Here is a 24,820-nt window from a genome sequence, read left to right on the forward strand (position 1 = left end):
AAAAAAAAGAAAAAAAAAAACTAAAAAAAAAAAAAATCCATGAGATGAAAATTACAAATTTGGATGATTTTTAAATAGTTAAACTTTTTTGAACCCAGAAAAAGGTCTAGTTTGGTTTGAGTTTTTGGAGAGAAGGTGCAGGTCAGTTCTTACTTGGTTCCAACTTGTTGACCTGTCTTCATTAGGTGTGAAATGTAGAGACGTATAAGACCTGATTCAGAACGTCCACTGCAGTCAATGGAGTTTTGCTCAGAATCACAGAATCGGGCCCATTGTGCACCTCTCCCATTACAGCATGAGCTTGTTGCTTGCGCAGCATAATTTAGTTAGTTTGCAAGATATACCTGCTTTCTCTTTTATCTGTGGTTGTACAAAGATAAAAATGTTCTTTTGAAATTCAGCATCAAACGCAGCAACTGCTATATGGTATGTGCGGGTGAGAGCATGAGCCCCGGGCAAGGACGCAACAATAATGGACTGGAGATTGGCTGTGTGGTGGATGCTGCCAGCGGGCTGCTCACGTTCATTGCCAATGGCAAGGAACTGAGCACATACTATCAGGTACGTGGTCAGTGATGATATCAGGCTTCTAGGGAGGAAGACTTTTTTCCCCCATTAAAGGAAAACACAGTTTGTAAGATCAAAAAGTAAAATAGACACATGTACATGTGCCCCTGGTCTGAAAACCAGCCAAGCAGACCTGTCCCCAGCAAGCCCTCCCCATAGCTGTCCCAGCCACTGCACTCCTGTGACCTGAGAACCACCTTGGTGGCCTTACCCCAACAAAGCTGCACAATCACCACCACAAATGCCTGTAGCCAGACCACTCAGGCACTTGCAGATGCTGCTGACATAAATTACAGCTGAAGAATCTGCACAGATACTACACTACTGCATCCACCCAGAACCAAAACCAGTGTATCCTACCCAACCAGTACCCTAGAAACCATCTACGGGAAAAAATATTTTCCTACAAAAGCGACTTCATAAAGTTGGAAGAGGCTACCGTTTTACCAGAGGAACAGATATCAAAGGAACACAAGAAACATATGAATGGAAGGAAGCATGACTCCTCCAAAGGAACACAATAATTCTCTAGTGACAGATCCCCCTCCCCAAAATAAATTTACAAAATGCCTGAAAAGAAATTCAAAATAATGATCTTAAGGGAACTCAGTAAGATACAATAAAATGCAGATACTTCAAAAAGATCAGGAAACCGATTCGTGATCTGAGTGAGAAATTTAACAAAGAAATACATGTAGTAGAAAAGAACTAAACAGAAATCATGTAACTCAAGAATTCAATAAATGAAATAAAATATACAACTGAGGATTTCAGCAACAGACTAGATCAAGAATAAGAAAGACTTTATGAACTTGAAGACAGGTCTTCTGAAATAACCCATCCAGAGGGAGTAAAAGAAATAAAAATAAGAAAGAAGGAAAAAAGCCTATAGAATTTATGGGATGCCACTGAGCAATGGAGAAAGGCACAGAAAACGTTTAACAAAATAATGACTAATAACTTTCCACGTCTTTGGAAAGATATGGACATCCAGATCCAGGAAGCTCAAAGGATCTCAAGAGAATCAACCCATAAAGGTCCTTTCAAAACTGCATTATAATCAAACTGTCAAATATCAAAGAAAAAGAGAGAATTCTAAGAGCAGTGAGCGAATAGCACCAAGTCAAATCCAATACTTGGATTTCCATTTGACTATCAGCAAGTTTCTCAGCAGAAACCTTGAAGGCTAGGGAAATGAGGTGATATATTCAATGTGCTGGAAGAACAATTGTCAGCCAAGAATACTATGTCTAGCAAAGCTATCCTTCGGAAATGAAGGAAAAATAGAGTACTCCACAGGTAAGCAAAAGCAGGATGAATTCACCACCTCTGGACCTGCCTTAGAAGAAATGCCTAAGGCAGTGCTATACCTGGAAGCAAAAGGATGGTAATTGCTATCGTGAAAACATGAAAAAGTATAAAACCCATTCGTAGAAGTAAATTTTAAATCAAACTCAGAATACTGCAGTACTGAAATGGTGCTATGCCAAATCTTTCAAACGTCTAGTACTCTAGTATGAAGGTTAAAAGTCAAAACTGTTAAAAGTAACTACAGCTACAAGTAGTTGTTAAGGAACACACAATATAGAGAGATGTAAATCAAGGCATCAGAAATGTAAATTGTGAGGGGAGGGTAAAAGTCCAGAGTATTTTTTTTTTTTTTTTTTTTGAGACAGAGTCTTGCTCTGTCACCATGCTGGAGCTCAATGGCAAGATCTTGGCTCACTGCAACCTCTGCCTTCTGGATTCAAGCAATTCTCATGCCTCAGCCTCCTGAGTAGCTGAGATTATAGGCATGCGCCACCACACCCAGGTAATTTTTGTGTTTTTAGTGGAGATGGGATTTCACGATGTTGGCCAGGATGGTCTCGATCTCCTGACCTCATGATCCACCCACCTTGGCCTTCCAAAGTGCTGGGATTACAGGCATGAGCCACCACGCCTGGCCGGTCCAGAGTATTTTTATGCGACCAAAGGTATCAGCTTAAGATAGTCTATTATAACTACAATATTGTTTATCTTAGTTTCATAGTAACCACAAAGAAAAAATTGCAGCAGTCACACTAGTGAGAAAGGGAAAGTTATCAAAGCTTAGCACCACAAAAAGGTACCAAACCACAAAGGTAAGCAAGAGAGAAGTAAAGAAATGAAGGATCTAGAAAACAATGAACAAAATGTTAGGAATAATTTCTTACCTATCAATAATAACCTTGAATGTAAATGGATTAAATTGCCCAGTTAAAATATATAGAGTGGCTACATGGATAAAAAGCAAGACTCAACTATATGCTGCCCACTAGAGATTCACTTCACCTGTAAGGACAGACATAGCCTGAAAGTGAAGGGATGGAAAAAGATTTTCAATGCAAATGGAAACTGAGAGTAAGCAGAAGTAGCCACACTTGGATAAAATAGACTTAATTCAAAAAATGTGAAAAAGAGTCAAAGAAGGTCATTATTTGATAAAAAAAGGATCAATTAAGAGGATATAGCAATTGTGAATTTATATGCATTCAACACTGGAGCATCCAAATATATGAAGTATGTTTTATCTAAAGGGAGAGATAGGCTTCAATACAACAATAGTAGGGAAGTTCAACACCTCACTTTCAGCAACAGCAGATAATCCAGACAGAAATTCATCAAGGAAACAGCAGATTTAAACTGCACTCTAGACCGAAGGGACATACTAGACATTTATGGAACATTCTGTGCAACAGATGTATAGCTGAAGAATACACATTATTATCAACTGCTCATGGGGCATTCTCCAGGACAGATCATGTGTTAGGCCACAAAATAAATCTTTAAAAATTTAAGATGATATCGTATATGTTTTCTGATAACACTAGTATAAAACTAGAAATCAGTACTGAGAGGAACTGAGGAAACCTTATGAATACATAGACATTAAACAACATGCCCCTTAATAACCAGTGGGTAAATGAAAACATTAAAACAGAAATTAAAAATTTTCTTGAGACAAACAAAAATGGAAACACAACATACCAAAAGTCATGGGATACAGCAGAAGCAGTTCTAAGAGGGAAGTTTACAGTATTAAATGCCTACATTTAAAAAGTAAAAAATAAACCACCTAATATTGTACCTCCAAAAACCACAAATACAAGAACAAACTAAACCCCAAATTAATAGAAGTAAATAAATAATAAAAATTGGAACAATAATAAAACAGAGACTAAACAATGCAAAAGATCAATGATACAAAGAGTTGGTTTTTTGAAAAGACAAAATCAATAAACCTTTAGCTAGACGAAGAAAGAGATGACTCAAATAAATAAAATCAGCATTGAAAAGAAGACGTTACAACCTATACCACAGAAATACAAAGGATAATGAGAAAATATTATGAAAAATCATATGCCAACAAATTGGATAACCTAGAAGAAATGGATAAATTCCTAGATGTATACAACCTACCAAGACTGACTTATGAAGAAATAGAAAATCTGAGCAGATTAATAGTGAGTGAGGGAATTGTATCAATAATGAAAAGTCTCCATCAAAGAAAAGCCCAGGACTAAATGGGGGAAAAGTTGAAAGCTTTTTTTTCTAAGGTCTGGAACAAGACAAAGGTGCCCACTTTCACTACTTCTGTTCAACATAATAGTAGAAGTGCTAGCCAGATAATTCGGCAAGAAAAAGAAATAAAAGTCATCCAAATTGGAAAAGAAGTCATCAAATTGTCTCCGTTTGTAGATGACATGATCTTATCTATAAAAACCTTTAAAAGTTTACTAAAAAACTGTTAAAACTAATACATTCAGTAAATTTGCAGGATACGAAATCAATGTACAAAAATCAGTATTTCTTTACACTAGTAGTGAATGTTCTGAGAAAAAAAAACCAAGATACAATCTCATTTACAATAGCTTTAAAAATCAGTTATCGGCTGGGCGCAGTGACTCACACCTATAATCCCAGCACTTTGGGAGGCCAAGGCGGGTGGATCATCTGAGGTCAGGAGTTCTAGACCAGCCTGGCCAAAATGGCGAAACCCCATCTCTACTAAAACTACAAAAAAATTAGCCGGGCATGGTGGCAGGCACCTGTAATCTCAGCTACTGGGAAGGCTGAGGCAGGAGAATCACTTGAACCCAGGAGGCAGAGGTTGCAGTGATCTGAGCTCCAGCCTGGGTGACAGAGCGAGACTCCATCTCAAAAAAACAAAAAAAAATCAGTTATCTAGGCATACATTTAACAAAGGAGGTGTAAGATCTCTACACTAAAATCTATAAAACATTGGTGAAATAAGTTTAAGAGGACAGAAATAAATGGAAAGATATCTCATGCTGTTGGATTGGATGGATTGGAAGAATTAATATTATTAAAATGTCCATAGTACAAAAAGTAATCTACAGATTCAGTGAAGTCCCTATCAAAATACCAATGACATTATTATTCTATTATAGAAATAGAAAAAAAATTCTAAATTTCTTCTGAAATCACAAAAGACCCCAAGTAGCCAAAGCAATCTTGAGCAAAAAGAATAAAGCTGGAAACATCACACTACCTGAGTTTAAAATACACGAAGCCATAGCAACCAAAACACTACCTGAGTTGAAACTAAACCACAAAGCTATAGTAACCAAAACAGACATATAGACCAATAAAACAGAACAGAGAGCCCAGAAACAAACCCATCTATCCATAGCCAACTAATTTTCAACAAAGGTGCCAAGAACACACATTGGGGAAAGGACAGTTTCTTCAATAAATGGTACTGGGAAAATTGAATATCCACATGCAGAAGAATGAAACTGGACCCCTATTTTTCACCATATACAAAAATCAACTCAAAGTGGATTAATGTAGGACCTGAAACTATGAAACTACCGGAAGAAAACATGGGGGAAACACTTCATGACGTTGGGCTGGGTAACAATTTTTTGGACAAGACCTCAAAAGCACAGGCAACAAAAGGAAAAATAGACAAGTGGGATTATATCAAACTAAAAATCCTCTGCACAGCCAAGGAAATAATTAACAGAGTGAAAAGACAACCTACAGAATGGGGCAAAATATTTGCAAACTATACATCTGATAAGAGATCAATATCCAGAATATATAAGGAACACAAACAATAGTAAAAACAAACAATCTGATTTAAAAGGGTGCAAAAGACCTTAATAAAGATTTCTCAAAAGAAGACGTACAAATGGCCAACAGGCATATGAAAACATGCTGAGCATCACTAATCATCAGCAAAGTACAAATCAAAACCACAATGTTACCTTATTCCAGTTAAAATGGCTATTATCAAAAAGACAAAAGATAATAAGCATTGGCAAGGATGTTGAGGAAGAGGGAAACTCATACACTATTGGTGGGAATGTAAATAAATAGAGCCATTATGAAAAACAGTATGGAGTTTCCTTAACAAATTAAAAATAGAACTACCATATGATCCAGAATTCCCCGTACTGGGTATATATCCCAAGGAAATGAAATCAGTATGTGGAAGGGATATCTGCACTCCTATAATGATCACAGCACTATTCACAATAGCCAAGATAGGGAATCAGCCTAAGTGCCCATCAATGGATGAATAAGTGAAGAAAATGTGGTATGTATACACAATAGAATACTATTTGGTCATAAAAAAAAATGAGAACCTGTCATTTGCACCAATATGGGTGAGCCTGAAGGATATTGTGTTAAGTGAAATAAGCCAGACATAGAAAGGAAAATACTGCGTTGCTCACTCATATGTAGAATCAAAAAAAGTTAATCTCATGGAAGTAGTGAATAGAATAGTGGTTATCAGAGACTGGGAAGGGTAGGGGAAAGTGGGGGAGAGGGAGTGGGTATCCAATGGCTATAGAGTTAACATTAGAAAGGAAGAATAAGTGCTGGTGTCCTGTTGGGCAGTAGGGTGACTATAGTCAATCATCAAGTATTGTATATCTCAAAATAGCTAGAAGAGAGGATTTTGTATGTCCACCACAAAGAAATGAAAAATGTTCAAAGTGATAGACATGCTAATTACCCTGATTTGATCATTATACAATGTATGCATGTATCAAAACATCATATTGTATCCCATTAAATATCTACAATGTGTCAATTAAAAAACAGTAAATTAGGAATTAAAAGAAAATGGAAAAAATTGAATTAATTATGTATGTTTACTTCTGTTAAGTAATGACAATGCCATAAGCCCTTCAGAGTAAACAGAGTATGTTGCCCCAGCAGTGTTCACATAGTAATGAAATACGCTAATTCTTGAAGGAGCACATCAATCAATATGCAAGGAAGGAAGGTCTCTGGGCTCCTTCTGTAAAGTATTGCTTTGTTGTTATAAAGAAAATATTTTTTCCCTTGTCTTCTTTCATTACTAACATTATTAAATTCATTTGTGTATTTCAGGTGGAGCCGAGTACAAAATTATTTCCTGCAGTTTTTGCACAAGCTACGAGTCCCAATGTTTTCCAGTTTGAGTTGGGAAGAATAAAGGTAATAAAACTCATTCCTAGTATTATATTTGTATTATTTTCTATTAGGACATAGCATTTATTTATTCTGAAATAAATTCAGTATATTAGTACTGATATGAATCAAATAAATCATTCTTTCAAGAAAAGATAGCCATGCTTGAAAATCTCTTTCAGGTCACAAGGGTAACATAATAATTAAAAAGTGTTTCTCTTTAGTTATCATATGTATATTATTCAATAAAAGCCCTGTTCAATAAAAGGTCTATAGAAAAAAAAATGCCAGATTACACACATTGCAGGAATCATTGAACTCATAGGTGAGCTAATGAATGGACTTAAAGATCTGAAACCATGCCACCTACAGTAGTGGTATGTATGGAATACTCCAGTAACATAAATGAAAGAACAACTCAGTTGGATGGGTTGGATCAGCCAAAGCTCAAAGAAGAGGTAACATTTAGTTTGATTACTAACTGTAAAATAGGAGCTCTTGGGGTACATTTTTAGGAGAGGTCATTCTAGGCAGAGGATGAGAAGAAGCAAAAATATGTAAGAGTGAACATGCTGAAGGTTAAGGAATTCAGTGTAACTGTAACAAAGGATGCCTTCCAGAATGTGGCTGGAGATTAAGATGGATAAAAGGTAGAACAAGTCCAAGTTGAAAAGGTCTTCTGTGCCATTGAAAAGGTTAGCACCTATTACATAGACAGGGGAAATCCATTGGAAATTTGAAAAAGGGGATTGAGCATAATGAAACTTGTTTTGGAAAAATATGTTGTCATTAATGTGGAGGTGGACAAGAATGAGAATAATCAGTAGCAATGAGGTGTCAATAATTTGATACTGTCTACATGGAAGACAGTGATTAGAGCCATGGAAGTCAGAATGAAAAATGATAAATGTGAAAATACTTTATAGAAGAAATGAATACGCGAAGGCCTGCGGTGGGTGTTGACAGGATGCGATTTCTGCCCAGTGCTCTGAATGTCAAAGTGAAGAAATTCAATGAAGCGCAGGTAAATGGCGGGAGTAACCATGACTCTCTTAAGGTAGCCAAATGCCTTGTCATCTAATTAGTGACACGCATGAATGGATGAACAAGATTCCCACTGTCCATACTTACTATCCAGCGAAAACCACAGAAAAGGGAACAGGCTTGGCAGAATCAGCGGGGAAAGAAGACCCTGTTGAGCTTGACTCTAGTCTGGCACAGTGAAGAGACACGAGAGGTGTAGAATAAGTGGGAGGCGCCCCGCACACTGCCCCCAACCCCGTCCCCGCAAGGGGGCGGGATGGGGTCCGCCAGCCTTTGCAGGCCGCTGGTGAAATACCACTACCCTGATCATTTTTTCACTGACCTGGTGAGGTGGAAGGGCGAGCCCCGGGGGGCTCTGGCTTCTGGCACCAAGTACCCAGCCGCACACACACGCCAAATTGTAAAGACCATCCATGCTAGGAAGAAACTGCATCAACTAACGAGCAAAATAACCAGCTAACATCATAATGACAGGATCAAATTCACACATAACAATATTAACCTTAAATGTAAATGGGCTAAATGCTCCAATTAAAAAACACAGACTGGCAAATTGGATAAAGAGTCAAGACCCATCAGTGTGCTGTATTCAGGAAACCCATCTCACATGCAGAGACACACATGGGCTCAAAATAAAGGAATGGAGGAAGATCTACCAAGCAAATGGAAAACAAAAAAAAAAGCAGGAGCTGCAATCCTAGTCTCTGATAAAACAGACTTTAAACCAACAAAGATCAAAAGAGACAAAGAAGGCCATTACATAATGGTAAAGGGATCAATTCAACAAGAAGAGCTAACCATTTTAAATATATATGCACCCAGTACAGGAGCACCCAGATTCATAAAGCAAGTCCTTAGAGACCTAGAAAGAGACTTAGACTCCCACACAATAATAATGGGAGACTTTAACACCCCACTGTCAACATTAGACAGATCAACGAGACAGACAGTTAACAAGGATATCCAGGAATTGAACTCAGCTCTGCACCAAACGGACCTAATAGACATCTACAGAACTCCCCACCCCAAATCAACAGAATATACATTCTTCTCAGCACCACATCTCACTTATTCCAAAATTGACCATGTAGTTGGAAGTAAAGCACTCCTCAGCAAATGTAAAAGAACAGAAATTATAACAAACTGTCTCTCAGACCACAGTGCAATCAAGCTAGAACTCAGGATTAAGAAACTCACTCAAAACCACTCAACTACATGGAAACCAAACAACCTGCTCCTGAACGACTACTGGGTACATAATGAAAAGAAGGCAGAAATAAAGATGTTCTTTGAAACCAATGAGAACAAAGACACAACATACCAGAATCTCTGGGACACATTTAAAGCAATGTGTAGAGGGAAATTTATAGCATTAAATGCCCACAAGAGAAAGCAGGAAAGACCTAAAATTGACACCCTAACGTCACAATTAAAAGAACTAGAGAAGCAAGAGCAAACACATTCAAAGGCTAGCAGAAGGCAAGAAATAACTAAGATCAGAGCAGAACTGAAGGAGATAGAGACACAAAAAACCCTTCAAAAAATCAATGAAACCTTGAGCTGGTTTTTTGAAAAGATCAACAACATTGATAGACTGCTAGCAAGACTAATAAAGAAGAAAAGAGAGAAGAGTCAAATAGATGCAATAAAAAATGATAAAGGGGATATCACCACCAATCCCACAGAAATACAAACTACCATCAGAGAATATTATAAACACCTCTACGCAAATAAACTATAAAATCTAGAAGAAATGGATAAATTCCTGGACGCATACACCCTCCCAAGACTAAACCAGGAAGAAGTTGAATCCCTGAATAGACCAATAACAGGCTCTGAAAGTGAGGCAATAATTAATAGCCTACCAACCAAAAAAAGTCCAGGACCAGACAGATTCACAGCCGAATTCTACCAGAGGTACAAGGAGGAGCTGGTACCATTCCTTCTGAAACTATTCCAATCAATAGAAAAAGAAGGAATCCTCCCTAACTCATTTTCTGAGGCCAGCATCATCCTGATACCAAAGCCTAGCAGAGACACAACAAAAAAAGAGAGTTTTAGACCAATATCCCTGATGAACATAGATGCAAAAATCCTCAATAAAATACTGGCAAACCAAATCCAGCAGCACATCAAAAAGCTTATCCACCATGATCAAGTGGGCTTCATCCCTGGGACGCAAGGCTGGTTCAACATATGCAAATCAATAAACGTAATTCAGTATATTAACAGAACCAAAGACAAAAACCACATGATTATCTCAATAGATGTAGAAAAGGCCTTTGACAAAATTCAAAAGCTCTTCATGCTAAAAACTCTCAATAAATTAGGTATTGATGGGACGTATCTCAAAATAATAAGAGCTATTTATGACAAACCCACAGCCAATATCATACTGAACGGGCAAAAATTGGAAGCATTCCCTTTGAAAACTGGCACAAGACAGGGATGCCCTCTCTCACCACTCCTATTCAACATAGTGTTGGAAGTTCTGGCCAGGGCAATCAGGCAGGGAAAAGAAATAAAGCATATTCAATTAGAAAAAGAGGAAGTCAAATTGTCCCTGTTTGCAGATGACATGATTGTATATTTAGAAAACCCCATTGTCTCAGCCCAAAATCTCCTTAAGCTGATAAGCAACTTCAGCAAAGTCTCAGGATACAAAATCAATGTGCAGAAATCACAAGCATTCTTATACACAAGTAACAGACAGAGAGCCAAATGTTGAGTGAACTCCCATTCACAATTGCTTCAAAGAGAATAAAATACCTAGGAATCCAACTTACAAGGGATGTGAAGGACCTCTTCAAGGAGAACTACAAACCACTGCTCAATGAAATAAAAGAGGACACAAACAAATGGAAGAACATTCCATGCTCATGGATAGGAAGAATCAATATCATGAAAATGGCCATACTGCCCAAGGTAATTTATAGATTCAGTGCCGTCCCCATCAAGCTACCAATGACTTTCTTCACAGAATTGGAAAAAACGACTTTAAAGTTCATATGGAACCAAAAAAGAGCCCGCATTGCCAAGTCAATCCTAAGCCAAAGAACAAAGCTGTAGGCATCATGCTACCTGACTTCAAACTATACTACAAGGCTACAGTAACCAAAACAGCATGGTACTGGTACCAAAACAGAGATATAGACCAATGGAACAGAACAGAGCCCTCAGAAACAATACCACACATCTACAACCATCTGATCTTTGACAAACCTGACAAAAACAAGCAATGGGGAAAGGATTCCCTATTTAATAAATGGTGCTGGGAAAACTGGCTAGCCATATGTAGAAAGCTGAAACTGGATCCCTTCCTTACACCTTATACAAAAATTAATTCAAGATGGATTACAGACTTAAATGTTAGATCTAAAACCATAAAAACCCTAGAAGAAAACCTAGGCAATACCATTCAGGACATAGGCATGGGCAAGGACTTCATGTCTAAAACACCAAAAACAATGACAACAAAAGCCAAAATTGACAAATGGTATCTAATTAAACTAAAGAGCTTCTGCAAAGCAAAAGAAACTACCATCATAGTGAACAGGCAACCTACAGAATGGGAGAAAATTTTTGCAATCTACTCATCCGACAAAGGGCTAATATCCAGAATCTACAAAGAATGCAAACAAATTTACAAGAAAAAAACAACCCCATCAAAAAGTGGGCAAAGGATATGAATAGACACTTCTCAGAAGAAGACATTTATGCAGCCAAGAAACACATGAAAAAATGCTCATCATCACTGGCCATCAGACAAATGCAAATCAAAACCACAATGAGATACCATCTCCCACCAGTTAGAATGGCAATCATTAAAAAGTCAAGAAACAACAGGTGCTGGAGAGGATGTGGAGAAAAAGGAACACTTTTACACTGTTGGTGGAACTGTAAACTGGTTTAACCATTGTGGAAGACAATGTGGTGATTCCTCAGGGATCTAGAACTAGAAATACCATTTGACCCAGCCATCCCATTACTGGGTATATACCCAAAGGATTATAAATCATGCTGCTATAAAGACACATGCACACGTGTGTTTATTGTGGCACTATTCACAATAGCAAAGACTTGGAACCAACCCAAATGTCCACCAACGATAGACTGGATTAAGAAAATGTGGCACATATACACCGTGGAATACTATGCAGCCATAAAAAAGGATGAGTTCATGTCCTTTGTAGGGACATGGATGAAGCTGGAAACCATCATTCTCAGCAAACTATCACAAGGACAAAAAACCAAACACCACATGTTCTCACTCGTAGATGGGAATTGAACAATGAGAACATTTGGACACAGAAAGAGGAACATCACACACCAGGGCCTGTTATGGGGTGTGGCGGGGGAGGGACAGCATTAGAAGATATACCTAATGTAAATGATGAGTTACTGGGTGCAGCACACCAACATGGCACATGTATACATATGTAACAAACCTGCATGTTATGCGCATGTACCCTAGAAGTTAAAGTATAATTTAAAAAAAGAAGAAATGAATAGGATTTAACAATGAATTGGAATAATAGAATTTGTAGATGAATTCAGGATCTCAAGGAGAGTGAGAATGAATGATTGATTTCAAATTTTAGTTTGGACAATTTGGCCATGCTGATGCAAAAAGTAGAAGAGCTTGTTGAAATTCAGGAAAAAAGATTGAACTTAATTTTGCAATTGTAAAGTTGAGGTTCCAGGCACACACTGGAGTGAACAGAGTAGATAGTTTTATTAGGCTGGCTTGGTGACCTTGGACATCTTTCTTAAATTATTTGAGCTCAGTTTCTGCGTCTATAAAATGGGGTTCACAGTATCTGTTTTATGGAGTTAATATAATTAAACAACTTGAGCAATGCTTTATACATGGCATACAGCAAATTTATATACTCAACAAATTTATATACAATATACGTACGTATGCATACCTATATACACATATGTATACACAATTGTGCTAAAAAGAGCTATGCTGGAGATTAAAATTTTCATCATCAAGAAATCAGTTGTAATTCATCTTTGAGTGTGAATGGAATATTTGAGGGCAGATGTAGAGAGTGGGAAGAGATGGCTGAGGAGAGAGCCTGGTTGTATCAACTAAAAAAGAGGAACCTATGAGATAGGCTGAGGGCAGAACTGTCAAGAATGTTGGAGAAGAACTGAAAGAGACATTTTAGTAGATGCCAAGTGAGGATGGAGTTTTCTAAACAGGAGTGGCTAACAGCAGATGCCATAGATGGACTAATGCAACTCGGACTAAAGGAATCCCTGGCTTTTGTTAATGAGGAGGGCTTTGGTGGCCTTGCCAGAAGAATTTCAGCAAAACAATGGGAGAGGGGCTGGTCTCAGTGGCTCATGCTTGTAATCCCAGCACTCTGGGAGGCAGGAGGATCACTTGAGCCCAGAAGTTTGAAACCAGCTTGGGCAACATAGTGAGAGCCCATCTCTACAAAAAAAAAAACAATTATTTTAGGCAGATGTGGTGGTGCACACCTGTAGTCCCAGATCCTCCAGAGGCTGAGGTGGGAGGGTCACCTGAGAGCATAGATGTGGAGACTGCAGTGAGCCATGATTGTGCTACTGCACTCCAGCCTGGGTGACAGAGGGAGACTTTGTCTCAATTACTGTATAAAAAAATGATGAGAGGAGCCATGTGACAGTGAATTCAAGATTAGAAATGAGAGAAAGGAGGCAGCAAGTTCAGATTGACTTTTTTTTTTTTTTAACAAAATTGGACAAAGTGTGGTAGTTTCTCAGAAGCCTGACTGATATATTCAATCCTCTATTGACTATTGACTTCTACTGACATTTTCATTGGCTGACTAATAGCTATCACAAATTGAATGCATCCAGACTGGACTGCTCGCTCTCTTCTCTTCTCTTCTTTTCCTTTCTTCCTTCTCTCTTCTCCCCCTCCCTCCCTCCTTTCCTCCCTTCCTTCCTTGTCCCTGTCCCTTTTCTTTCTTGCTGACAGTCTCACTCTGTCACCCAAGCTAGAGTGCAGTGATGTGATCTCAGCTCGCTACAACCTCTCTCTCTCTTTTTCTCTTTCTCTCTCCTTCCTTCCCTCCCTCCCTTCCTTCCTGCCCTCCTGCCTCCCTTGTCCCTATCCCTTTTCTTCCTTGCTGACAGAGTCTCACTCTGTCACCCAGGCTAGAGTGCAGTGATGTGATCTCAGCTCACTACAACCTCTCTCTCTCTCTCTTTTTCTCTTTCTCTCTCCTTCCTTCCCTCCCTCCATCCCTCCCTCACCCCTTCTCCCCTTTCCCCCTTCTCCCCTTCCCTTTTCTTTCTTTCTGACAGAGTCTCACTTGTCACCCAGGCTGGAGTACAGTGGCACGATCTCAGCTCACTGCAACCTCCGCCTACCAGGTTCAAGCAATTCTCCCACCTCAGCCTCCCGAGTATTTGGGACTACAGGAACATGCCACCATTTTTGTTTTTTTTACAGGCGAATTTTTGTATTTTTAGCAGAGACAGGGTTTCCCCATGTGGGCCAGGCTGGTCTTGTACTCCTGGACCTCAAGTAATCTACCTGCCTCGGCCTCCCAAAGTGCTGGGATTACAGGCGTGAGCCACGGTGCCTGGCCCAGTCTTTCTTTAAATGTTGCTTTCTCAATGATGCCCATTCTGACAACCCCATTTAAAATTGCTGCCCTGGATTCTGGTTTCCTCATTCTGGCTTTCTGTCCCCCAAACCCCGAGGCCCATGACATCTCTTTTAAAATACCATTTAATTCATGTAATTTACTTATTGATTTTATTTCATACTTTCAATGAGAAGAATGGAAGCTATATGAGGGCAGGGGTTTTGTTAGTTTTATTCATTAGCATATCATCAATATTTCAACCAGTACTTGATTTTTTCCACCCTATTAGAGGGCAATAGGAAAGCAGTTTGAGGATGAAGTAGCCTAGAGCATGCAGTTGAGGGGGCTCTAGAGGAGAAGAAGAGATAGAAGGTAATGCAGAAATATGAGATAATGGTTTTCTTGTGGTCCCATTAGAGGCAGGCATCGGTGTTGTCAAGATCATAGATAAATGAAGAAGCTTTTGGCAAAGCAGAGACCTCTCTTTCTTTGACACCAGACAGAAGGAATTAAGGATGGCTGAAGATGACATTGGAGGTGGAGGAGAAATAAATATGTTTGTTAATGCCTAACATATTCGGTTTTCTTGGTCAGTAGTCAGATTTATCTGTTGAGCTTTATCTGGAATACTTCTGGCTAGAGGAAGTGTTTTAAGGATGAGTTGGGTGACAGAGAACAGCTATTGAGAGAGAGAGAGAGCCAGGGGGATGTGACCCATCTGTCATTCAGGAGGTTTGGCACTGAAGGTCCCTAAAGACTTGCCAGCTTTTCCTGAGGTCCCAGCCTGGTAAAGAAATATAAAGGGTATATGGGTATGCTTGGTTGTGCTTGGCCTTCTGTCTGTGCCATTCAGTATATGGGAAAGACACATCCCGAAAGCTGTTTGACTGCCCTGAAGTTGTAGGTATTTTCTCTCACAGTGTATTTCCTGGTTTGTCCTTTCAGAAACTTTTCAACCCAGTTTCTATGATTTCTTGTGTTGACTTTGCTTGACTCATAGGGTTATCTTACTTTCCCTGTCTCTGTCCTGTGCAGAATTCTAGTCATTACTTTGTGAACCCCAAGGGATGTTCTACATTCATTCTTTTTCTGCCTCCCCATCCCCCAGAATGTGATGCCTCTCTCGGCGGGATTGTTCAAGAGTGAACACAAGAACCCCGTGCCGCAGTGCCCCCCGCGCCTCCACGTGCAGTTCCTGTCACACGTCCTGTGGAGCAGAATGCCCAACCAGTTTTTGAAGGTAGATGTGTCTCGAATAAGTGAACGCCAAGGCTGGTTGGTGCAGTGTTTGGATCCTCTGCAGTTCATGTCTCTTCATATCCCTGAGGAAAACAGGTCAGCCCCAATGAATCCCTGACATTCTGATTGGGACGCTTGGGATTAGCCTGCTGCCCGGGGCTTCTGGTAGTGGTGCGGGGCCAGGGGTGGTTCTAAAGAAACAAAATGAAATTTACAAAGATCTAAATTCTTTTGGCAATGAAGTCGTTATTCTGTGTATTTTAAGTTTAAGTTTATTTCTCAACCATTTTGTTACTGAAAAAAATTATTCCGCAGTTGAAGATGCCACATGATGGTTTCTTCATTCACTCTTGTGTTACTTACGATGACAACAGCAAAGAAAAATTCAGACAAGTGCAACTGCAGTCCGACTTACGACTTAGCAGAGTACTGTAATAGAGAATAGTGAGATATTAGAGATGGAATCATGGGAATCACTTATGATTCCTATGTTCAACCCTTCATTTTATAGATGTAAAAAACTGATCCCAAGAGATATTAATGAAAGAAAATTGGGAAAATACTGTGAGTGTCTTGGAAACAAGTTTATATGCATTCTAGGCAGTAATAAGAGTAACATAAAGTATAATAAATACTCAAAGGCAGCTTTGTTTATGATTTTCTGTTTTTCCATGTGATAGCCAGTTAAATTGCAGAGATTTCATTTAAGCAGGCTTCTTATCAATAAGGAGCTAAGTTTCTAAGTTTTGGGCCAAGATTTCCCTCCCAAAATGCCATTGAAATGTTGAATCACAAACTGAGTAAAAACATGTCATGAAAGTAATGCACAAACATATTTGTATGTTTTAAGTCTTTAATCTGAAAATAATTATTGAAGCCAGGTCCATTTTTATATCTTTAGATGTTCTTGGCATTTTTTATTTTAATATCTTTAAAATTTAACCTATGCTTTGGAAAACAGTTTGTCAGTTCCTCAAAAAATAAAATTATAACATTAACATGTGATCTAGCAATTCTACTCCTCATATATACCCAAGAGAAATTAAAATATGCCCACACAAAAACATGTACATGAATATTCATAGAAGCATTATGAACAATAGTAAAAGAAAGGGAACCTCAAATGTTCACCAACTTATGAATCAATAAATAAAATGTGATATATCCATATAATATTATTTGGCAATAAAAATGATTGAAGTACTGATACATGCTACAAAATGCAAGAACTTTGAAGACATTGTATTAAGTGAAAGAAACCAGTCACAAAAGTATATTAAGTGAAAGAATCCTACTAGTGTGGGATTTTATTTAATTGAAAAGTCCATAATAGACAAATGTTTAGAAATGGAAAGTAGATTAGTAGTTACCGAGGGCTAGGAGTGGAACAGGACTGTTAAGGGGTACTAAATTCCTTTTGGGATGATAAAAATGTTCTAAACTCAATTTATAGTTACAGTTACACAACTCCATTAATATACAAAAACTATTAAATTATGTTTTTTAAGTAGGTAAATTGTATAGCATGTAAATTACAGTTCAACAAAGATGCTTTAAAACAAAAGAAAATCAAAGAAAAATTAACCTGGCTAGTTAATTCTTTGTATGTATTAAATATGTATTTACATATTTTTACATGAAGTAATTAGATCTCCCTCATAATGTACTCTTGAGATGGTTCAGTTTGATTTTAATTTTATTTTTCTTATTTTTTGTGAGAAGAATTTTATCATAATTTTTCATCTGATGATGTTTTTTAGGAAAATACTGAAAAACCAAAACAAACATAAGATTTGGGAAGGAATTATTGTTTGTGAAGGAAAACGTCTCTCTACTGAGCATGGAATTTTAACATCATAATTTAACATTTTGGCATGCTATCATCAGAAACCAACATAACACCTTGTCTCAGTCATTTATAATTTATATTAATTGCTTATGATAGATGTATGTGTATATGAATGGATAATTTAAACTCTCACTGAAGATCATAAGGGATTTGAGGCAGTTTTCCAAATGATATGGAACATGAATGTATAAAAATGTGTCACTGGCATCAGGTCGTAGAAAAGATATGGATAGGAAAATAAAACTGAGGCTAAGAGTGACACACAGTCATTTATACCACACTGGTTGGTAGAGTCGGGGCCCACATTAACTTCATTCTTCCTAGCAGCCAAAGAAAAATAGGATGGGTTTCAAAATCCAAATTCCAAAAACGGAAGTCTTAACTAGCGTGGTTGACAGGAATCTGGTGCCCCAATAACATGACAAATCATTAATATTTTAAAGTGTGCAATGGCGGTAGATTTATGTCAGTGTGTACTTTGTTTCTCCTTAACAGATGTCACAGTTTATAATTTAATTTACTCTATTTTGGTCAGTGGGGGTGGTTTACTCCCTCAATTGGATATAAGCTCCCTGGGGGCAGGAATCATGTCTGTATTATTCACCATCGTATCATCAGTGCACAGTGCTAATACATAATAGGCACTCAGTGATATTTGATGAACAATTGAATGACAACAACATGAAATTTCTCCACTAGAGACTTTTTTGTTGTTGTTTATTTATTTATTTATTGTTTTGAGGTGGAGTCTCGCCATTACCCAGGCTAGAGTGCAGTGGCACGATCTCGGCTCACTGCAACAGATCCTTGATACAATGGAGGAGGAAGGAGGTGCTAGATAAATGTCAAATTCTATGCAGAAGAAAATTTGTAAAACATCTAGAAATGATTAAAAGTACTATGCAGCCATTAAACATGTCATAGAAAATTAAAAGAAAGACACAGGTTGGGTGTCCCAAATCCAAAAATCTGAAATTCGGAATGCTCCAAAATCTGAAACATTTTGAGCACCAACATAATGCTCAAAGGAAATGGGGTATTTCACATTTCAGACTTTCAGATTCAGGATGCTCAACTGATAAGTATAATGTAAACATTTCAAAGTCTGAATAAAGTCCCAAATGCAAACACTTCTGGTCCCAAGCATTTCAGATTAGGGATGTTCAACCTGCAGTGTCTATTCCCATAACTGTTTTCCTTCAAATTTACAATGTATACTGATTTCTCCTCTGATTCAGATTTTTAAAATCTGAATTTCAGATTCATTTTCTAACCTTACTACCACTCTCCTCGCTTCTACAGATCTGTTGACATCTTAGAGTTGACAGAGCAGGAGGAATTGCTGAAATTTCACTATCACACTCTCCGGCTCTACTCAGCCGTCTGTGCTCTCGGGAACCACCGGGTGGCCCACGCCCTGTGCAGCCACGTGGATGAACCTCAGCTCCTCTACGCCATTGAGAACAAGTACATGCCAGGTTTGCTGCGTGCTGGCTACTATGACCTGCTGATCGACATCCACCTGAGCTCCTATGCCACTGCCAGGCTCATGATGAACAACGAGTACATCGTCCCCATGACGGAGGAGACGAAGAGCATCACCCTATTCCCTGATGAGAATAAAAAGCACGGCCTTCCAGGGATCGGCCTCAGCACCTCCCTCAGGCCACGGATGCAGTTTTCCTCCCCCAGTTTTGTAAGCATTAGTAATGAATGTTACCAGTACAGTCCAGAGTTCCCACTGGACATCCTTAAGGCCAAAACCATACAGATGCTGACAGAAGCTGTTAAAGAGGGCAGTCTTCATGCCCGGGACCCAGTTGGAGGGACTACTGAGTTCCTCTTTGTACCTCTCATCAAGCTTTTCTATACCCTGCTGATCATGGGCATCTTTCACAATGAGGACTTGAAGCACATCTTGCAGTTGATTGAGCCCAGTGTGTTTAAAGAAGCTGCCACTCCAGAGGAGGAGAGTGACACGCTGGAGAAAGAGCTCAGTGTGGACGACGCAAAGCTGCAAGGAGCTGGTGAGGAAGAAGCCAAGGTGGGCAAGCGGCCCAAGGAAGGCCTGCTCCAAATGAAACTGCCAGAGCCAGTTAAATTGCAGGTAATCAGAACAAGAGATTTGAGTGAATTTCAGAATTACTAAGCATTAAGGTATTGGAACATGCGTTTGTTTCTTTCTGTGTGTGTGTGTTTATTTCTTTGCATTCCTGTGTAATGGTAGTTATTCATAAAATTAACTGACTTCCTATTCTTCTCCATCTTATTCATTAGCCATCTCCTCTTGTTTCCCAGATACTTTTTGCCTTCATTACACTGGAATACCTGAAATACAAGCCATCAAATACCCCTTTCCACCCATATTTCCACTCTTACCAACCTTAGAATGTTTGTTTACCAGTAGATGCACCCATTGTCACATAGCAAGGTTTTACTTTCCCCTAGTATGCTTTTGTTTTGGTCTTTTGAGACAGGGTCTCACTCAGTCACCCAGGCTGGAGTGCAGTGGTGGTGCAATCATAGCTCACTGCAGCCTGGATCTCCTGGGCTCGAGCCATCCTCCCACCTCCGCTTCTACAGCAGCTGGGACTGTAGGCATACCACCATGCCCAATTAATTTATTTTTAATTTTTAGTCAAAATGAGATCTTGCAATGTTGCCCAGGCTGGTGTCAAACTCCTGGACTCAGGTGATCCTCCCTCCTTGTCCTTCCAAAGTGCTAGGATTACAAGCGTAAACCACTGCACCCAGCCACCTTAGTATGTCTTTAAGGAATCAGACACACTGGCTGTCTTTATGTTCATCAAGATGTCTAAAAGGTCTTTTATTAATACTCATCTGTTCATTAAAGTCAGTTGGATGTTTGCATCGCTGACCTGCTTTTTTGCTCCTCGTTCCTTTAGTCAGCATTGACTGGAGCCTTACTCTGGGTATGCACTTACGGAAACACAAGTCAACCCTGCCTTTCAGAAGCTCATAGCCTCTAAGGAAATATACACTCATTTATGCATTAAAAAGTCTTATTAGTAATTGCATTAAATATTCTGAAGGCAAAGAATGGATTACTAAAAGAAAGAACATTTAGACTGGATTACTGTTAGAAAGATGAGGGGGAACACCCCTCAGAGATTGTGACTTTTCAGCTGAGTTCAGATATAAGAGTTGTGCTCAGCAGTTACAAGAAAAAGGAACGGGGCAGGATGTTCTAGGAGCTTTCCATGCAAAACAAATAGCCCAGCAAAGGTCCTGAGGCAGGAAAAGGCCAGTGTGGCTGCTGGGAGGAAAATCGATTAGGAAGGAAAGAGAGTGTGATCTAGTATCTCGTTAGTCAGGAGGCTTTTTTCCTGGTCCAAACTCTAGGAGACCATGCTCAGAGGAGGGTGGGGCAAAGGAGATGGAGAAAGGGGGATGGACACTGCGACTACTTCAGAGACAGCATTGGTAGAAATGGTTATATTGCAGATGGCGACACAGAGGATTTTAAGGTCCTCTTTGACACTGTCATGTATTTATATCACAATTGGTATTGAGTGTATAGATGTTTTTTTAAATTTGCCAGCGCGTTCTTTTAGAAATGTTTCTACCAACATACTCACTCATTTATAAATCCTTTTGGTTTTCAGCAGGAGAAAGACCCAGCTAATCACTGAATGAATGAGCATTCACCACTTAATTGTCTTAAGTTTAGATTTCTAGAATTGGTACAGCAGTTCAATGATCTCATCCATAACCCAGATCTTAATATTTTTCTGCTCTGTGATCCTCAGCCTGGGTTTTCTTCCTAAAATGCTCACCTTATTCTTTCTGCAGTAATCATGTCATCACCCAGTTACACTCATTTTGAAAGAAGGGAACTCTAGTCTCTTATCACTGATGGAATGTCTTTCCCAGAAGACCCTTAGCAAACTTTCCCTTATATATTTCATTGGCCATTGCACCTGTGGCTGAAAGGGAGGCTGGGAGGGTAAGTGTATTAGTCCGTTCTCACACTGCTAATAAAGACATACCTGAGACTTGAGTAATTGATAAAGGGAAAAGGTTTAGTGGACTCACAGCTCCACATGGCTGGGGAGGCCTCACAATCCTGGCGAAAGGCAAATGAGGAGCAAAGTCACATCTTACATGGTGGCAGGCAAGAGAGCAGGTGCAGGGGAACTCCCATTTATAAAACCGTCAGATCTTGTGAGACTTATTCACTACCACGAGAACAGCATGGGGGAAGACACCTCATGATTCAGTTATCTCCACCCAGCCCCGCCCTTGACATGTGGGGGTTATTACAATTCAAGGTGAGATTTCATGGGGAAAGAATCAGACCATATCAGTTAGCATCCACTAAAGGGACATTTATTTGCCATTTTTGCTTATACAAATTATGTTTCATCTCCTGGGACCGAGCACATTGCTGCCTATACAAAATCAGGGTTCTGTTTCTAAGAGAGAAGAGTAGGCAACTAAGGATGTTTACCACAGATTATGATTTGATACACATTATTAAAAGATTTAGAAATTAAATTTGGTGTCTTTTTAATGGTCTCTTAGATGTGCCTACTGCTTCAATACCTCTGTGACTGCCAGGTCCGGCATCGGATAGAAGCCATTGTAGCCTTTTCAGATGATTTTGTAGCTAAGCTCCAAGACAATCAACGTTTCCGATACAACGAAGTTATGCAAGCCTTAAATATGTCAGCTGCACTCACAGCCAGGAAAACAAAGGAATTTAGATCACCGCCTCAAGAACAGGTACAGAAATGAAATGAAAATTCTTTGTATTTATGTTGGCTTTTAGTCATTCAGGATGTGTGCCTTGCAAAATTATGTAAGTCACACATCTTGTTTTCCTTGTTCTGTTTAAAGTCATCAAGTTGATTTAGTTAGTATTCTTAGTTTCACCAAAAGGATTTCTTTGGTTAGTTTAAACAAAAGAGGGACTTATTAGAAGATATCAGGTATATCACGGACTCTTTGAGAAGGCCAAGATATGCCAGAGTCTGAAGTTCTTCAAATAGGAGCAAATTTCAACCACAAATGGGTCTTCATCATCTTCCACTCATAGGAATTTTTGATTCCTAGGACGTGATGCTAGAGCCTTTCCATTTGTGCCTACCATAGAAGAAACACATGTCTCTTCCACCTTGCTTGCCAGAAGACTGATTACCTGTTTGTGGTTCTTCCTTTCATTGCTTACCCCCAAAGTCAGGTCTCTTGAGGGTACAATAGAACCAAGGGCACCTGCCTGAATCAGAGAATGGGCTAGTTGGGGGATGTAAATTTTCTGAAATCTACCTCAGAGTGGGCCTCAGAGTGTGGGAAGTTACCAAAGTGTAGGGATGGTGGTTAAACAATGTAATTCACAGATGTCTTTTTTGATGTCTTACCCTTACCATTTTCTTCTCCATCCAGGGTAGCTCAGAATGAAAGTGTTTATAGGGACTAATTACAGAATTTTTTTTCTCACCAGAATGTAATTTCTTTGAGGAAAGGGATGTGGAATTTTCTTAATTGTTATAAACAGCATTTATTGAGCAGAGAACAGGTCCAGCCTCTTCCAGATTAACTCTGTTAAACTACTTTTGGGAAACTTCTGCTTCTGGAAAGATGGAGTACATGTGCTTTTCCTGATTCTTCCTTTTAAGTACAACTAAAACCCTGGACATTACAAAGAAGACAACATAAGAAGATTCTTAAAGATAGAAGAAGGGAGGTTGGCTACAGAACTCAGGACCCAAGGAACAACATGGTGGTGAGTTCCCTGGATTTTCTTTTTGCCTCATCTATCCCAGATTTGAAGCTAAAGAAGCCGGCAACCAGGAAACACCAACAGGCATAGACAAGAAAAGCTGCAACAAAAGCCTGCTCTCTCTAGACAAAGGATCAGGGAAGGGGCAGCTTAGCAAGACAGAAATGTGTTAGATAATAACTGCACTACTGCAGCCAACAACCACAGAGAAAACTGTTCCCCACCCACACTGGGCACAGGCTGAGTGGGGAACCTTGACTTCCACTCTCACCAGGCTGTAACAAGGTGTCCCAGTAGAGGACAGAGCTGGGACTTTATCCCCGCCGAGTAGTAACAAGGCCCACTTCTTCCAGAGTATCAGTAGAGGTTATGGAAGGAGAAGTAACAAGACACTCTTACCCTTTCTAGCAAGGGTCACATCAGTACAGGTCTAATGAGGAACCAGAACTTTTTACCACTGCCCAACAGTAACAGGGTCCCTTCCCTCCTCCAGATGTCCAAGGAGGCTGAGTGGGAAAATGGACTTCCCCTCCCACCTGACAGCAATAAGATACCCTAAGCCCTTCTCCTGCTGGATGGAGTCAGAGGAAACCAGGTGAAACAGAGTTATAAATAAGACCCAGAGCTCCTAGCATCATCCTCAAAATGTTGAGATTTCAATTAAAAATCATGTGTATGAAGAACCAAGAAAAACTTGAATGAAAAAAACAATCAATAAACACCAACACTGAGATAACAAAGATGTTAAAATTATCTGACGAAGTTTTGAAAGCAATCGCCCTGTAATTCCTTCAAAATGGAAAAAAAAAATAGCCTCAGCAGCAGAGAAACAAAATGTATAATGAAGAACCAAATGGAAATTTTAAATCTGAAAAATATAATCACTGAAATTTTAAAATTCAATGAATGGGCTTAAAAGCAGAATGAAGGGAGAAGAAGAAACTATCAGCGAACTGAAGACAGGGTGATATCAACTAACCCATCTGCAGAAAAGAATATGACAAAAGATCTAACATTTGTGATGCTGGAGTCTCAGAGGATAGGAGAAAGAGGGTGAACTGAAGGAAATAATGGCTGAAAACTTTTCAAGTTCAGTAAAAGATATGAAGTGAGAGATTCAAGAAGATGAGTACATCCCATATAGGATAAACATAAATCTATACCGAGACACATCATAGTCAAATTTCTGAAAAAATTAAAGACAGAATCTTTAAAGAAATGACACTACCTACAGGGGGAAAAACAATTTGAGTGACAGCAGATTTCTCATTAGAAAGTATGGAGGGCAGAAGGAAGTGGCACAACAATTCTCAAATGCTAAAAGAAGAGACTATC

At 39.1% G+C, this 24,820-nt stretch overlaps 1 protein-coding gene across 6 annotated transcripts in view; it reads left to right on the top strand.

Moving 5' to 3' along the window:
* The window catches only part of RYR2 (ryanodine receptor 2), a 799,701-nt gene that overhangs the window by 547,505 nt on the left and 227,376 nt on the right, over positions 1–24,820 (top strand). For all 6 annotated transcript variants that reach the window (XM_032137647.2, XM_032137648.2, XM_058430777.1 and 3 more), the window contains 5 exons: positions 402–561; positions 6,958–7,044; positions 15,763–15,989; positions 19,045–19,849; positions 22,288–22,488. In XM_032137647.2, the coding sequence (XP_031993538.1) occupies positions 402–561; positions 6,958–7,044; positions 15,763–15,989; positions 19,045–19,849; positions 22,288–22,488 (1,480 nt within the window). The remainder of the gene's footprint in view (positions 1–401; positions 562–6,957; positions 7,045–15,762; positions 15,990–19,044; positions 19,850–22,287; positions 22,489–24,820) is intronic.

The sequence above is a fragment of the Hylobates moloch genome, unplaced genomic scaffold (genome assembly GCF_009828535.3).
Source record: "Hylobates moloch isolate HMO894 unplaced genomic scaffold, HMol_V3 SCAFFOLD_18, whole genome shotgun sequence".
NCBI classification, from domain to species: Eukaryota; Metazoa; Chordata; class Mammalia; order Primates; family Hylobatidae; genus Hylobates; species Hylobates moloch.